Source organism: Cylas formicarius, unplaced genomic scaffold (genome assembly GCF_029955315.1).
Source record: "Cylas formicarius isolate icCylForm1 unplaced genomic scaffold, icCylForm1.1 PGA_scaffold_3__17_contigs__length_32017465, whole genome shotgun sequence".
Lineage (NCBI taxonomy): Eukaryota > Metazoa > Arthropoda > Insecta > Coleoptera > Brentidae > Cylas > Cylas formicarius.
Window position 1 is genome coordinate 13,468,372 of NW_026844326.1, and position 18,561 is coordinate 13,486,932.

At 34.5% G+C, this 18,561-nt stretch overlaps 1 protein-coding gene across 1 annotated transcript in view; it reads right to left on the bottom strand.

Moving 5' to 3' along the window:
* LOC132699726 (uncharacterized) overlaps positions 1-18,561 on the bottom strand; it is a 135,519-nt gene that overhangs the window by 34,714 nt on the left and 82,244 nt on the right. Inside the window, exons 2-4 of the mRNA XM_060666593.1 lie at positions 6,498-6,558; positions 4,846-4,898; positions 1,579-1,790 (exon numbers count right to left, since the gene is read on the bottom strand). Coding sequence (XP_060522576.1) covers positions 1,579-1,790; positions 4,846-4,898; positions 6,498-6,546 — 314 coding nt within the window. The 5' untranslated portion in view covers positions 6,547-6,558. The remainder of the gene's footprint in view (positions 1-1,578; positions 1,791-4,845; positions 4,899-6,497; positions 6,559-18,561) is intronic.

Below are 18,561 nucleotides of genomic sequence, written 5' to 3' on the forward strand. Positions count from 1 at the left end.
CTTTGAGCAATACAAATAGTAGTTCAGGGTTCAGATTCAGTATCTATTAAATGACCGATTCCTTCTCTTATCGGACGTTTATGTTTCTCGGCAGTTGACCGTTTGTATTTGTAAACTAAATCTTTAAGAAATTGAAAAAAATCAAGGGGAATTAAATCGGGGCTCCTTGGAGGGCAGGCGTAACTACAATTCTCCCCGATCCATTCTCTATAGTGTGCATTTAAATAGACGCTAATTTCTTGGTTTCTGTGATAATGAGCTTCATCCTGCTGCCAAATAATATTAGCAAATCTCTTTTCTGAATAGTGTATCTCCATAAGATTGTTGCAAAAATGTAAACCTTATTTCTACACTGGACAGAATGTTTAGAACTTCCAGTTGTTTATTTAAAGGCACGTTCGAATCGTTGTTCTTTTGACATCTAGATCTAAAGACGCATTTCGAGTTAGATCTTCAGGAGTGTCTGCAAAATGCAACAAAATATTAAGTAACTCTTCATCATTTAAAATCTGACGACGTCTAATTTTTTCTTTCTTCAAAGTTCCATGAATTCTAAAATGTTGGTAGTTTCTGTCTAAGATCTTTTTTTCCGGACACCTCCTTAATGGAAATTTTGTTATATAATCTCTAAGAGATCCGTTTTTATTGTTGTTACATAACAATCTTTTAAAAATGTCAAAAATGGTTAAACTTAGGTATAGGACAGTATTCACAAAATATGTCTAGATTTTGATATAGAATTCAAAAATGAACTAATATACTAGGTGTTCCATTTAAAATAAGAAAGTTGATATTGATCCACGAAAAATTAAACACCCTGTATATACTAAATTAAAATAAATTGAAGGTTTGCAGTATCCGAATTAACTTTTGTATATAATTTTTGGCTCCATCTTATCTTATCAAGTCACCACCTATTCATTAAGTAGTATCCTTCATCTTTTTATTTTATATAGGCTTGACGCTCCCTATTTGTCCACTTGGAGCCTGACACTATTTTTAAAATTACTGCAAAGTTGCAACATGTGCCTAAATCTAAAACTAATCTCTAATCTAAATTTAATTGAGCAGTATCAATGTTTAGTCCACTGCCATAATATTGAAATAAATGGAAAAATGCAATGCGTCTTCTTATAGTACATAACAGCAATTACATCTGGCTACAAAGAGACCATTTTAATTTGTCATACAAAAAAGGTTCCGAGCAGGAAAATCGTTTACCATGATGACACCTAAATTCTTTTCCTTGAAACGTAAACAACGGCTGTCATATAAAATTTTATATACAAGTCTGTGGACGAGGGCTCTCGTAGAAAACGCCTTTTCCGAAAGATGGAACGAAGCTTGATGATTTATAGAGCTGTGCAAAAAATTGAGGATTTTATGTTTGGGCTACAACTGTCTCGTGACGAAGACCGCCCTATTTATACACCAAGTAAATCGAGTCCATCGATTAAAATTCGACCTTGACTAGTAGTGGATTTCCGATCGATCAAAGGAAGCGAACCAAATTTAAGTCAACTTTTTCCAAGCGGAAGCGTCAATCCAAAGTCAAGCCCATAATCGATCATTACTTACCCGAATAAGCTCTGTTTATCCGTCTCCAATGCTCCTAATCCCCGATCCGAAATGCAGTATTGCTCCCTAATATCCTGTTTGCTATAATGAGCCGCATTCGATGCTGCCGGCTCCCTCGTCGCGCCCGCCCCACCCCTCCGATCTTTACCGTGGAGACGACCCATTATCTCATCCTCCGAACCGTAGTTTAGGGCCGTGTGTTGAATATCAGCCTGGAAAACGAATTGGGAATAATGGATCGCTCGGTTTAAAGCTATCAGCGTTATGATTAATTTCATGAATTTTTCATTTCTCAGTCGTCCGACGGATCTGTTGATAGCGCCCATGGTTTCGAATGATTTTCCGCTGTCCTAACGTCAAATTTATCTCCGGGATATTGGGGGTTCCTCAGAGGTCTATGTTGGGACCAGTATTTACTAGATATACATGAATGATCTATTAGATCACTTATCATCTAATCATGTAATGTTATTCGCAATCGTAAACACAGCGGGGAACCCTGACGAACTGAGAAACAAGAATCAATCGACTGAATAATCTATATAAGATTGATTGGTTGGGGTTATTGTAATTTAAAAATGCTTTATTCTAATCGGAAGTATCTAAATTGACATACTATTTGCATTTAAAAATTGCAAAATTGTTGTCTAGTGTAGTTGTCTAGAACACTGGTACCCAGACTTTTGTTTTAGAGGTTACTTTAGCTGGTTCCGGTGGACCTATATTTCTACCACTTTGGGAACCACTGTCCTAGACAAAGTTTAATTGTTAATCTAAGCTGTGGCCATGTTCTAACAATACCACGCCATAACAAATAACTCTATAAAAAGATCTTTCCTTAGAATATTGTCACCATCATAAATCAGTTTCAAATAGTCGATTTCTCAACACCACCAGTATCTTATAGAAAAGAAATTTAAATAACGATTTCAATCGCAGCTTTAAAAATATATTTTTTGTGTTATAAACGACTGTTTTTATTTTTATTTTGATTTTTGTCCTATGCGTACATTTACAAATTTCTAGGGTATTTTTAAACAAATGTCTGCTTTAACGGTGTCATGTACTGTCCTTTTCCTTACACGGAGCTAGCGGCATAATAAGGTTTTATAAGTTTAAAACAGTTCTGACTATTGGGTAATTTATAGATAGACTCGTAAATCTGGTTTACCAGAAAACACGCCTTGATACTTATTTCCCAGTTTATTCCTTCTGAGTCGGTTGTTTATAAATAAACATTTCGCCAATCATCCTATTGGCTTCTTCAAAGCCGAGTTTCAGTTTAGCTCTGAAGAAGCCAACAGCACCGACCCAGGAGGAATCCAGAAGATTTATAAATAGTATTACAGTACCCTGCGGAAGTTCTTTGAAAATAAATAAATAAATTTGTGACTTTTCTCTGCATATATATCTACCATTACACTGAGAAAGATGGAAGTATTTATTTAACAAACATTCTATAAGATCAGTTAATTACTATGCCCCATATCACCCAAATCTTTAAAAATACGAGACTGTCCTTCCTAAACTCCCGTTGAACACTATAATTATGTCTTTCTTTTTCCAGTTTTTCCTTAATTTATCGTTAGGATAAAATAAATAAAAATAGCTATACAATGTTGCTTCAGAAAATATTTGTTATTTAATTAAATACCTAAGGAAGGTACAAAAATTTAAAAAATATAGAAATTCACTTAATTTTGCAAATAATTTACAGAAAATCAATAAACTGCTTGCATTCGTGGGAGTAAGCTTCTTATTAAGTTTTGGATGGTTGCTTGAGGAATATTTTCCAATTGCAAAGGAACAACACGCTCCAACTCTGGCAGACTAATTGGGTCTAATACATTTTTTTAGAAGATTTCAAAGGTATTCTATTGGATTTAAGGGTGAGCTTCTTGGTGGCCACTGCAAGATATGGGTTGATTTCAATTAAGTAATCTAAGATAGTTCTTGCGATGCGATGCTTTGCATTACTTTGCCTGAATATGAAGGTGTCTCCTATAATTCGAGCAAAGGGCATTACGTGTGATCTTGAATAAAGGTTTCGAAATAGAATTCCGCATTCATAGACCTCGGACTTCACCCAGAAAATTTTTGAACCACAACCATATCACTCTTTTGGAGAGACGATTCGGTCATGCAAGACTATCTGAACATTTTAGGCTTACTGGAGTTTCAGATTTGAACAAGATTTTCTGCCAGTTATACACAGCCCAGTGTGCATGATCTCTTGAGAATCTTAATAGACGGGATTTGTAATCTGCAGCTTTCTACTAGCTAATCTAACTTGATATCCAATCCTTTTTGTTAGTTCATAATAACTTGGAGTTGATTACTTAGCTCTCTACTAGTACATTTTCTATTTGCTTGAAAAAGTTTTTATCAATTTGACTTGTAGCCATTTTGCTGCCCTAATCGCTAACAGTACAAATAACCCAGAAAATGGAAGGGACTAAAGAGAACATAATAATTAAATCAATAGATAAAGACTATGAGAATAATAATTTATATATAAAATACGAAAATAATTTCATAAAGTATCGGTTAAGAAATGGTTTATCCAATCAAGTAGAATAATTGAGAAATAGTTATATACAAACAATAGTATGCTATGCAATAAGTGCTCGTACAAATTCTCCAAATTACAGTAATTCTGAAAGACTATACCTTGCATTGTTCTAAAGAAAATCTTAAGAATCTTAAGAAAGAGCACATAAGTTAAAATATCTTTAACACTTTAATCTCGACGAAACTCCAGATCCGTTGTTCCTAATGGAAAGCGTGCATGACTAGCGTGTTGAAACAAATTTATTTTCGAAATATTTGTTCTCCTTTTATATCATCTCCTTAAAAATATCAAGTTAACGTTATTTGAGGACTTTACAACACTTTGTCCTATACATTCTTTCTAATATGGAAAGTATATTCTATTTATAGCAGAACGAAACGTTTAAAAAGGGGCCGCTTGCAGGAATTCATGCGGAAATTATCAAAAACAGACTCGAAATACCTATACCGTTTTGCCATTTTCCTTGGCAGTTTTGCTTATCTTAAATGAAGCTTTGCTAGAAATATAGCGCAACAAGACATCAACAGAAACTCGCTTTGAAAGCTTCAGGGAAAATCCAATTAGGTAGAAATACCGAAACCTGAAGTAAATTTTATGTTCTATATGTATATTTTTATATACTATCAAACACGCGGATCATATTTTTCGATTTTTAAATTACAATAATACGAACGAATGCGAAAGATTTTACTTGCCTGGGTCGAGACATCTAAATGGTTAAGCACCACCCTGGAAGTGCCCAAATACCCTGGAACAGAAAATGAATATTAATCATTGTAATTCATCAAAAGCAGTAAAATTATGATAACAAGGATAAAGCTAACTGCGAAGTAACGTCTGGAACTTTCCTGGAGGATATGCGTCGCGGGATTCTTTGAGTTATTTTAAGCGACAGGTGTATTTTGGTCTCTATTGGACGAGACCTGACGTTACGTCATGCATATTCCTATTTACTCTAGCACGTGGAGTATATATCATGTCGCAAGCCCACCCATATTGAACTTAAATTTTGCCAAGTTGAACAATTATACAGGACTGACCGAGTTTATGTATGTCTAATAGCAGTAATATGTAGGTTCCTACAACTAACAAAATAGTAAATAGTAATAGTAATGTAATCTGCCATATATTCAGAATTTATTATTAAATTTTAGAACAAATTATATATATAACAATTATTGTTGTAAATTATGGATATTGTTAAATGTTAAAGAAGAAGTTAAAAAATTTCGAATTGACCAGCCAATAACTAACCAAAATTAAAAAAAACAAAACAGTTCAATACAAAAATTGTATATTGTGAACTTAACTTTTTATATTTTGCATTATCTCTGGAACGCAATACAACAATGGAACACACCATTTTATTACTTCTTACGGCTGCAGCTTATTTGATTATCTGCAGTTTAAACTATATAAAACTATAGGCATAGTCCTGTTTACTAAAGAAATTAAAATCTTTTGTTTCTTTTTCTTTAATATTTGACCAGTTAGAAAGAACTTTTGATTATTATTTTAGATATCTAGAACCTTTTAAAACAAGAAATTACTAAAAGGAGATCTTTTTTGTTCAATGTTCAAAATGCCTACCATTTTGTTTTTTCATATTCCATTCACATTGCAAATTTCAAATGTTTCTAAAAGAAAAAAATTGGTATTTTATTAATGCTGTGAGCTTCAATTATAATTTTTCGGCATTCTTTTGGAAGACTTCAAAACAGATTTTTAATGAAGGAATTTCCATTAATAAAGCACTTGGAAATTAGGTAAACTTGTGTGAAGCATCACGCTTCAATAGCAAAAATTTATTTTTACATTAACTTGTTATCTTATCGTAGGAATAAAATTACCCGATTAGTTATCTTATTAATAAGTAAATGAAAAATTGCTTTTGTATAGCGCCAATTCTATAAAAAAACGAAATACGTATTATCTCAAATTAATGCCTCAAATTAAGTTTTACTTATTTAATTTGCTGAATAGCTTTACTAACTTAACAATTTTATGTGATACTTAGAAAGGGTATCACACGTTGTTGTTTTTAATATTTTCCGACATCTATTAAATTTTCTTTTCAACGCTCTATCAATTTACGCCTATTGCTGAAAAATAAACTTTCGTGACCAAAGTTACAGTTATATAGCTGTTTCATTGTCCGCCACATATAATTTTTTACCGTTCCACCTCACTCATCGCTGTGACAAATACGTTGTCCGAGTAAGTAATGAAATGTGACTGTGTTGCTGTTTGAATCCTTAATGTTTCTAAGTAATTGCTAAACCTGCTGCGTTCCCAATTCCTCAATATTTCAATTTATATTGTACAACCGTATGTGTGCTGTGTATACCTGCTGGTTGGTCCATCGTGTCGTTTTGACGTCTCATTAAAGCTTTCATTGCTAATTTGGCCTGAAATCAAGGAAAAAACTGCGTTGGAACATTTATCCGTTTACATTTAGCAACTGATGGCATGGTTCAAATTTATCAAGCAGGTGCACATGAGATCGTTGCTTAATCTGTGCGATGTTGGGTGGTGCAATTGACACGAAACGAAAATAACGAACGACAACGCAATGGGTCAAACAGGCGAACAATCAGTTTAAACATCAATAAATGCAATTTTGAGAGATACCCGGTATATTGTGATATTTTTAAATAATAACGTATAGTACATAGATTGCTCGTAAGTCAACTTAATCTTACAACGAATGAGTGAGGGGAAATGTCCACAAGTTGGTGGGGGATCTAAAAGATTAAAAGGACGCTCGACAAATGATTGATGAATTGTGTAATAGCAGTTTGCCCTTGTAATACATTTCATCTGAGATGTTCATAGACTGCATACACTTGTGTAGCGAAAGGGTGGTGAGCTTATGTTTTTTTTTGATAATATAGTGACTGCAAAGCCGACTATGGTATGGTATTTTAAATTTCACCCACTATTCTGCATTTTGCGCCATTTTCTGTCTAAGCAGCTATTTCCACACCTTATTTCATTTTGAATTAACATTTATCTGTATCCGGGCATATTTGGTTGAAATTGTTGGATGAAAACGAGGGTTGAATTGACTGCGCGTACGCATATTGCCCATTTAATAACATTTTTTCGTGATGGCTTTAAAAGGCCCCCATACGAGGTGAACTGGGCGGGATACGTACATTCGATCTTCCATTTCTTTTTTTGTTATGTTGGTACACATGTCCCTAACATATGTTCACAGTTTCAGTTAGTGTGCAGGTTTACTTTTTATGTGAGACGGAAGAGTTAGACGTTTCTGTATGCTCGGCGATTTTATGCTGTCAAGAAGAATGGTGAATTTTCTTCGAACAAAAAAAATGTTTGTAAGTGGTATAAGCTGATCCTAGATGGCCGAAAAGTCGCAGATAATGAACCTCGTTGTGGACATCCCAGCAAATCAAAAAATGATAAACGCGTTGAAGAAGTAAAACAAATGATGAAAAATCTTCGGATCACAATTAGAGAAGTGGGTGAAGACGTCGCCATCTCTATTGGCTCGTACCATGTAATTTTTTCCTAAGATTTGGACATGAAACGTGTAGCAGCAAAATTTGTTCCGGGACTGCTTAATTTGGAACAAAAGGACCGTCGAAGGACCATCGCTCAAGAGCTGTTGAACGAGGTTAATGATTATCCTGACATGCTGAACGATTCATGGGAATATGTTTATGGCGTCGATACCAAAGCCCAGTCGTCACGATGGCAGAACCCAAAATCAAAAAGACCGAATAAATCACTTCGAGTTCTTACTATAAGGTTGTACTGTCAATAATGAGTATTATCTTGATGTTATGCACCGTTTGCGAAGAAAACGTCCGGGAAAACAATTCATGGATTTTGCATAGCGATAATGCAATTGCTCACTCATCGTTGCTTGTGTCTTTTTGACCAAAAATAAAATCTGCCACTTTTCCTGTTCACAAAACTCAAGAAACCTATGAAAGGAAGGAGGTTTGGCACGATTGAGGAGGTAAAGGAAAAATTGCTGAAAGAACTCAAGGCTATACCAGAAAGTACGTATCAGGAGGATTGGAAAAAACGTTTACACAAGTGTATTATATCTGGCGGGATTACTTCGAAGGGGACAACACTAAACTTGATGAATAAATAAAGACTTTTCAATAAAACTTAAAAGTCACCTTACTTTTTGAATAGCTGTATGGTGACACTAGATTGATCTTAGATTGGTTGATAACCAGGAATGTGATTAAGTTTAATACCTAAGTATTTTAAATTTCCTACATTCGCTTATAAAATTATACAGACTTGTTTTAAACGTTGAAAAGAGAACTTGGTAGACTTTTGTATTTAGAATAATCGGTTTTTGGACATATATATATGTAAAAAAAATTGTTTACAAGATATAAATCAGAATTAAATTTTGATTAAAAAATTACAAGCAATATTTTACCAAAAGTAGACCATATCAGGGACCTGGGATTTATCATCGATTTCAAACTAATATTTGACATACTAGAATATACTAGAAAAATTTATCTCATATAAGGAACACATCATAATATATCGCTATGTTTCTACTTGTGAATACTTTATTATTAATATTTGTTAACTAAAAGAAGGATGGAGGATATAATGGTGCCTTATAAAATTGTACATTGGCGCTACAATGCTCCGATTAGCTAATATATTTCATTATCCACTCTGTAGAATAGTGATAATTGGAAATATGATATTTAAGGACTTTAGCTCAACACCACAAACACCTTTTAAAGACTTGTGCATATTGTTTTCTGTTAGTTTTTTGAACAGGGTTTTGGTTAATTTCTACGCAAAATAAAATTGTAACGAAGATTTGGGGGTGTTATTTGACACTAACCTTTCTTTTGCTAACCATATCAATCAAACTTGTAATAGTGTTTTCAAAATATTACGATTCATATTTCTGAATGCTAGTGAGTTTACGAGCGAAGAGGGGCTAAAGGCACTCTACTAAAGTTATGTTGGATTTGAGCTGTAGCATGGGGTCATCATATGGCAGACTATTATCAATAAATATTGTTAGAAAGAGTTCAAAGGAAATTTTTAAAATATCTAGCTTTATAGTGTTATGTTGTATTTCCACAGATATGTTTTGACCATAATGTTCTCTTAAGGTGATTTGAAATATCTGCTTTAATTAATCGTAGGAACTACGGATCAGTTCAATTTTTGATTTAAATAATATAGATCTCTTATAGACAACTCTGAATTGTTATCACCGATCGGCTTCCAAATTCCGTCGCGGGTAGTCAAACAAATATTCCACCTTCCAACTCCCACCAGAAACTTTTTGGTTTTATTTGTAGTGATATATGTCAATGATCTAACATCGGCTCAGCTTAGTTTGGCATTAAAAGATAATTCAGGTGATTATTGTAGATTCGGTTTTGAGTTTAGATTTTTTTTTTTTTTATAAGCATATAAAGTTCTCTTGGTTCGTTTGGTGCCTACTATGTTGTTCATTGGTCCGTTTTGTGTATTTGGAATTTTCATTATTTGACCTGGTAACTATAGTTAGTGAATTAGTTATTATTATTATTATACAAAACCTTCCTAATGGTTGATAGATTATAGTTTTTTCCTTCTTATTTTAATTGTCATGTAATTTTGTGGACACGGTTTGGGTGACTTGTAGTGTCCCTAACGAACGCGCTCTCAGATGTTTTGGGCAGTCAACAATCAATTTAGCCGCAGTTAGTTCGTCATTCCGGCAGTTTTAACTTTGCATGTGGCAGTATTGTTCTCAAAATGTGCTCAAATGCATTAAATCTTGAGAAAAAAATGGGTCAAAATAGAAATATAAACAGAACGTAAATAGAATTCCCTCGAATGAATCAATCGTATAAACACAGAAACTGGTTCGGCAGTTTCTACCTAATTAGAAATATCGTAATTAGGGCATGAAAACATCGCGGTTAAATTAAATTCTACTTAACCAAACGCGAAAACGCCCTTAACGAGCGCTTCACTTAGTTGGGCAATAAACTAACGAAATATTTCCCGTAGCTACTATGTAAATGAACGCGGTAGCATCGCAGCTAGTCCCGCGTAAGGAAAATTAACGATAACCGGATAAATAGTGAATGGGTTTTCTGGTTTGTGTTGAAAGTAAGCGAGTTACTCTCTGGTTTGTATTTTAATTCGACTCTCGCTAAACGTTGGGTTTAGTTACCATTATTTGCTAATGAAGGGCTATTGGGAAAAGCATTAAACAAATCTTTTAAAGTAGAATCAGTAAGCTCTTGGAGCTATCGGGAGCTATTATGTTGGAAATGAAAATACGGAAAATGTAACTGAAAATATGGGATGATACTTCGTATACATATACACGAAGTACAAATATATTCAAAGAGATATGTGCACGAATATATAATTACTTAGTTAAAGTGAGACAAAAGAAAAAGTTGTTTAATATATTTTTCTACCCCCGTCTCAAAAATACCTAATTACACATTGATCTAGCATGCGGGAAGCGTCACTTTACCACGTCAGTTGCGTTTCTCACGAATCCGAGCCGAGGATTTTACCTCAGCACGGATTTGGGAGCAATCGGATGTTTTCGGAGATATTTCATAACACGTTCGGTAAACTTTTTAACTCACTCGTTTATTAAAAACTCGCTCTGCTGCGCTCCGCTCGTGTCATAAATGCTGTTTACCGCACTTGTTGCATAACATACTATTATAGAGCTAGAGGGTTGATGGAACTGTTACTCAATTTGTGATCGAATTCATTAAGACTTGCTATAATAAACTAAACAATACAATTTTTTATTAATTGAAATGCATCTTTTCGATGCTGAATTTTAATGTAACCAATTAGGAATTCAGAAATTGTAAAGGCAGTAATGTTTTATTTGGAATTGTTCAGAAAAAATATAATTATTACCTAATGTAATATATGCACTTGAAAACTTATATTTGAATTATCGAGAAACTGGAGAGAAAAATATTTTTTTCTACTCCCATCTCTAAAATACATAATTACACACCGAACTAGCGTGCGGGAAGCGTCACTTTACCACGGCAGTTTCGTTTCCACGGATCCGAGCCACTTCAAACATTTTCGGGATTTTACCACAGGGATTTGGGAGCGATCGGATGTTTTCGGAGATATTTCCCACGCTTTGAATTTGACGTTTGTCAATTCTGACGGTCAGTGAATGTATTTGTGTTGTTTTCCGAAAATGTACTCAAAAAATAAAGGTCGTAGAAAATACAGTATGCAACACGTTCGCTAAACTTTTTAACTCATTCGTTTATTAAAAACTCGGTCCGCTGCGCTCCGCTTGTATCAAATAAACTCGTGAGTCAAATGCCGTTTACCGCACTTGTTGCATATTATACTATTTTCTACTCCCGTCTCTAAAATACCTAATTATCCACCGATGAAGCGTGCGTTGAATTTTGACGTTTGTCAATTCTGACAGTCATGTCAGTGAATGTAATCGTGTTTTGCGAAAACGTACACAACAACTAACGGTCGTAGAAAAAGTATAGTATGCAACACGTTCGGTAAACTTTTTAAGTCACTCGTTTATTAAACACTCGCTCCGCTCGTGTCAAATAAACTCTTGAGTCGAATGCCGTTTACCGCACTTGTTGCATGATATACTATTGCGCATTTGTAAAGAAAATTATAATTTTAAAAAATATTTTCCATAAATAAAATATATGTAATTGAGATATTAAGTATATTATGCAATAAGTTTGATAAACCACACTTTAGTCACGAGTTTGTTCAGTCAAAAGCAGAGCGAATGGTTAATAAACGAGTGGGAAAGAGTGTATCAATGTTCTATACTTATTCTACGACGATTCCTTTTTGCGTACATTGAGTAAAAAAATCAATTTAATGGTGTTGAAACAGAATATTAGAGTTATCAGCATCTGCTTATTCGGGCTGTAACTTATTATGACCCATATTCATTATTCTTTCAAAATGTAATTACATGGAGCAAGGGAAAAATACGTTCTATTAATTAAACTCTTCATCAGCGTTGTCATTAATTTTCTATATTACAAAACTACACCAGGTTTTGCTGATGCAGAGTTGTTTAGAACTAGCTCGCATAGTGGTGGTAAAACTTTGTAAAATCTCGATTTTTCACTCGAGTTGTAAGTGTTAGAATTCATGCAATTACAACATTTTTTCAGCAAACAGCATATTCATACTAAACGTCCTAAATATACGTCTAGGAAAGGAAGTATTTTATATAAATCTCAAAATTGGTAATTTGTGAGAAAACTGACATCAGCACATACGGTATATCAAAAATCCGAGAATTCTTAAATCTCTAATCTCTCATGATATATTTTTTAAATGTTTCTCACTTTTTCGCTTCTAAAACATAAAATAACTTGAAATTGCCTTGGGTCGTTATCGCCAATCCATACTGTACAATTTCAAGTATCAGGCTAGTAATAGAACCTTCCCTATTACCTACTTTTTAATTTCGTTATTTAATTTTGGAGAATGACAGCAGTCAAATGTCAAGAAGAGGACGTTGTAGACGCTGTTTATTGAACAGATTTTTTCATTCTGAATTCAAAAATATAATGTTCAAAGGTTTGATTCGCTTCAAAACCAAAATGGCGTCGCATCCCTCCTTAATTCGGCTTCGTCGTCAAAAGTTACCATGACAGGAGTCTTTTCAAACTTTAAATATCTACTTTTAAAATGTCTGATTTATCATAACCGAGGTAAAATAATTGTTTTATTGATAATATTAGTTTCCGTTATTGAATCTTCTTAGAACGACAAAAGTATTTTTTTTTTGAGTGACAAGTGCAATATTGCGCGGAGAGGGAGGGTATTGCGGGCCGAAACTCAACAATAACATTCCGGCGAAAAAAACTTGAAAAGTTTGGCGTATTGGAAGGCCAAATCGCCGCGCCAACTTTCGGAATTGCTATAATTTACAATTCAAGTTCGAGTGTTACTGTTCCGAAATTCTGAAACTTGGAATCGCTTGTTTCGTTTTGGTGCGGCAAATTGCATTTGCATCTGTCACGTCCCTTCTTCCCTATATAACAAAATAAACACCGAAATTCGCCCGTTTAAAATTTTTGTTTTCGTTTACCCTGGATTTCCGATTACCATGAATATTTTAGTGACACCATTTCGTTGGTCTTTCGGCGGATGTTTGGCACGCTAAAAATACGATAAAAATTCTAGTTGCTCATCTATTTAATGCTGGTCCTATAGGTCATTATTATTTGAGAGTATATATCGTCGCATGTGGATACAAATAGGAGAGTTTGTCAAGGACATCATTATATTCTAAGAAAATCATAAAAAGTTTTACTTTGTTCCCAAAGGACAATGGCTTTTATTAATGTGGAAAAATGAACTGCCTATAAACTTCAACACTAGTGTGAATTCTTTTCGTTTGAATTGATTATTGTTAAGCAGGATGATTCTACACCCAGGGTTGACGCCTTGCATAGGATATTTGTTCTATATAGTATATTATGCGATAAATTTGATAAACGGCATTTTAGTCACGATTCACTGAAGAAGTTATCAAGGTGTTGTATACTATACTGTTTTCCATTGCCCTCAAACCGTACCTGAAGTAATAGTTGGGTATTTTAAAGAAGGGCGATTGAAAAAGTTATGTTTTTTAAGATCATCATAAGTGTAAGAAAGAAGACGCTCGCTGTCGCAAATCCCACTCCAAAACAACACATAAGATCGAAATATATTTGCGTCAAACATTGCATCTTAATTTATATTATAAATAATATAATAAATTAAGGGACCACTGAGGAATACAAAATTATACAAGGAATACATTTTAAACAAGTAATCTGTAATGTAATGCAAGAAATGCAGTCAACTGCAAAATGATTATCTTGAACTTAGTTTGTAGAAGAAAACTAGGAAACTTTAAACTCGTGATGTTAATCAAAAATCTGAAATTTAGAAATCTAAAAATAAAATAATTAAACTGAAGAGACAATCAGTAATTTTGTAAAAATACAATTTTGAAAGTGAGAACGGAAATGTAATAAATTAATGACGTCTAAGTTAATAACAGTGGTGTAGGTGAATGAACAAGTTCAGAATCAATTTATTCAAATTTGGAATTATTAAGGAAATGGTGGCAAGATTTTGCATCTCGGCATCTTATTGCCCCTCTTATCGCTCTCATTATTTCATCTCGCTGAGAGATCCAGTGGCTCGACAAGCATTTTATACCAAACTTTTGAAGCTATTTTTCTCGAATACTACGCTACAACTTTAATAGCGAGAATTTCTGTTATTTCTCCATCGATGTAATAAATTACTATGGTATATACTATACTTTTTTGTAATATCAATAATATATTAATCCAATGTAAACATTTTTAAATTTGAAATCATTGTCAGAAAAAAAAATCATACATCACAGTATTTTGATGCCACACTACTTCCGCTTTAAAGGCTTTAAAGATGAAGAGGGAGTAGAGTTTGGCAAACTAAACATCGCGTGGTAGAGCCAGTGTTTGGAATTTATCGCTAGTAAACTATCAGTCGCCTGTCGTTTACACCTTCCGTGTTCCAGGACGCGCAACTTGAAATCCGACTCTCTCTCTCTCTCTAGGTAGCTCAGGCAGATCAAATTTGTCTATTGTAGCAAATAATACAATTTTTCGTTGCTTCAGAACACTGAGGTCTAGTTTCAAAGCAGGGATCATTCGGTAATTAACGCATTAATTAAATAGAAATAGTAAACAAATCGCGAGTGGGATAGCAAATTGATTGCCTGCACAAACCAAACGATTAAATTTGTATCCCGGTCTGTTTAAAAAAGGTTTTGTTATTACTGTTGATAATATTTCAAAGAAATTTCCACATTGGAATCAGGAACGGCTGGAATGCTACAATCATGCTCGATCTTCAGCAGAGTGGTCTGTATACATTGTCGCCATACACTTCGTAAACACGGGGGCCTCAAGAAGAAGCAGTAATCGCGAAGAACAGTTGCTACGACTTAAAATTTTGTGTAAAAAATGGAATACAGTGCTGCAAAATACTTGCAATGTTGACAACAGCCTATGGTGAATCTTCTTAGAGCAAAAAAAATGTTTGTAAGTGGTATAAGTTGTTCCAAAATGGCCGAGAAGACACCGTTGAAAAATCGTCGAATCACTATTAGGGAAGGGGCTAAAGACGTCGACATCTCTATTGGCTAGTGCCATGCGATTTTTTCCGAAGTTGTGTGCATGAAACGTGGAGTAGCAAGATTTGTTCAGAACCTGCTTAATTTTGAACAAAAGGACTGTCGAACGAGTATCGCTCAAGAGCTGTTAAACGTCCTCAATGATAATATGGGTAATAACTGGTATATGGGTATATGGTTATGACGTCGAAACCAAATCCCAGTAGTCCCAATGGAAGAACCCAGAATCGCCAAGACTGAAAAGCACGTCAAGTTCGATCAAGTTCTTACTGTTTTCTTTGATTATCATGGCGTAGTACATTAAGAGTTCTTACCACAAGGTCGTACGGTCAATAAACAGTATTTCCTTGAAGTTACGCGCCGTTTGGGAGAAGCATTACGAAAAAAATGTCCGGAATTGTGGGAGAGTGGGAAAACAATTCATTGATTTTGCTCACTCATCGTTGTTTGTGCCTAACTTTTTGGCAATGAACAAAACCACAATCATGCATCAGCCACCATATTCATCGGATATGGCACTCTTCAACTTTTTCCTGTTCCCGAAACTCAAGAAATTGTGGAGATAAAGCAAAAATCGCTGGAAGAACTGAAGACTATACCAGAAAGTGCTTTCCAGAAGTGCTTCGAGGATTGGAAAAAACGTTCGAACAAGTGTATTATATCTGGGGGGGGGGGGGAGCTAGGAGCTACTTTAAACAGGACAACATTAATTTTGATGAATAAATAAATACTTTCTGATAAGACCTAAAAGTCACCTTACTTCTTGAACATACCTTATATACCACATATTCCTATAACTAACTAGCAGCTGATATGATGGCCAGATGGCCTAGTCGCTTGACTCATCATACCTAATTTAGAACGTCTAAAGAGTTCAAGAGAATCATTTTTTAAAGATACTTCCACAGGCTACTGTTATACTATTTACAAAACTTCTGGATTCCTCCTGCGTTGTTTATTATTGAATGATGATTTGCGAAACCTCAACAAGTTCGATTCAACAACTGACGCAAGAGGAATCGAGAAGTTTTGTAGATAGTAGTTACAGAAAGTCGAAATTTGGAGGCCCAACTCAGTATTGAACCTTTAAGTTTCTTCCCATGAATTTGTGTTATTGTTATTCGTATTCATACCAGGTATTTTCAAAAGTGTTAATAAAATATATTTGTATTACATTGTTGCTATAAAAATGTAAATACTGCTAAAAAATTTAAAACAATATTACATGATGTACAACAATGAACGCATTATTTTAATTGCTAGTTATGTATTGCCAAAAACCAAGGCCAATTTGTTTACAACAATTCGTTTAATGAAATATTTTCGGATCATTTTTTACGTCAAGAAAATATATTAAGTAAACGATTGAACTTACTATAATTTATTTTTAAAAATTAGTTATGAACTGGTGCAAGTCTTTTCAGTATTACAACGGATCGAGGGAGCCCATGCCATTTTGTTGAACATTATCAACAACCTCCTGGGTATAATGAATTTGCGCAGTACAAGGTTATTTTGTATTCCGGGGATGAAGTGCCGGCCTGCATTTGCAGTGCGTAGTCGATTTTGCTCATTTGGGGATATTAATTATTATTTTGCGTCGGAAGCTGTCCCATATTCGTGCCGTGAATTATTATCGACGGATCAATGGACATCTAGAATATTATATTTCGGTTAATAATTTCAAAATTGTATTTAACCACATCCACGTGATCGGTTTATGGCATTTCCATGTATAATCATTAATTTACGAAACTGAAATTCTATTTTAAAACATAATTTTGCGGTCGCTGCCATTAATAGGATATTTGCATTTGTTTCGTCAACCCTTCTGCGGTGCAGCTATTAATGTTTGGCATGCTGAAACCGTCTATAAATACGAATAGCACTCAGTGACGTTACATACAAATTCTCAAGTTTAATAATGTTATTAGAAACAGCAACACTGCAACTTTACCCCTATATCAGACCGAGCCATGTTACTCCAACTTCAAACGTATCATTGTAAATTAAACATAATTCAAACATACGCCCCGACAGCAGATAAATCTGACGAAGACATTGAGGAATTCTACAACGAGGTTAATAACATCATACAATCTCTAAACTCAAGGGACATAACACTAGTATTAGGAGACTTCAATGCCAAGATTGCCAGAGGTAGATTTGACAAATATGTGGGAGAATATGGACTTGGTAGGAGAAGCGAAAGAGGTGATAGACTGCTGCAATTTTGCCAAGAAAACGATTTTATTATATCGAATACGTTCTTTAAACTTCCAAACCGCCGTTTGTACACCTGGAAGTCTCCGCAAGACAACAAACAAAATATAGTCAGGAACCAAATTGACTACATGACCACAGATATAGGAATGTACTCAAATCAGTTAAAACCTACCCAGGGGCAGATGTCTCATCGGACCATAATCCACTAATAGCCCGGTTTTTAATAACACTTAAAAAACAACGAGTAATACCAACAACAAATTGTATAGACGTATCGGGTCTAAAAATCCAAGAAACAAGACAAAGGCTACAAAATAAGATCAATGACAACCTCAGAACCCTCAAAAACAATCAAATAACAGCGGAAGAAGGGACAGACAAACAATGGAAAGATTTAAAAAATGCATTAATTGAGCCGAGCAAGACCATTCTGACAAAACAGAAAATAAGGAAAAAACAGGAATGGATGACTCCAGAAATTTTGAATTAGATGAACGAACGACTTGGTGTAAAAGACAACAACGAAGCATATAAGAATATTAAGAAGGAAATCCGATCACAGATAAGAGAAGCAAAAGAGGTATTCTACAAAAGAAAATGCGACGAAATAGAAGCCCTTCAAGAAAAGCACGACAGCTTCAATGTCCACAAGAAAGTAAAAGAACTGGCAGGGTTACAGAAAAAAAGACAACCGTCAATACTCACTGACCAGAATGGCAAAATCATTATGGAAATGGAAGAAAAACTAAGAACATGGAAGAATTACATAACAGAATTATTCGATGATGAGAGAGATATAGACAGAATAGTAACAGAACAAGAAAACAGTGGACCGGAAATAACTAAAGAAGAGGTCATCCATGCTATAAAAATCACAAAAGATGGAAAAGCTGCAGGGCCTGATGAGTTACCCTCTGAAATTCTCAAATTGATAGAAGAGGAAAACATGCACAGTCTAACAGGGAATGGTTGCTATCAGCGTTCGTCACTATCCCAAAAA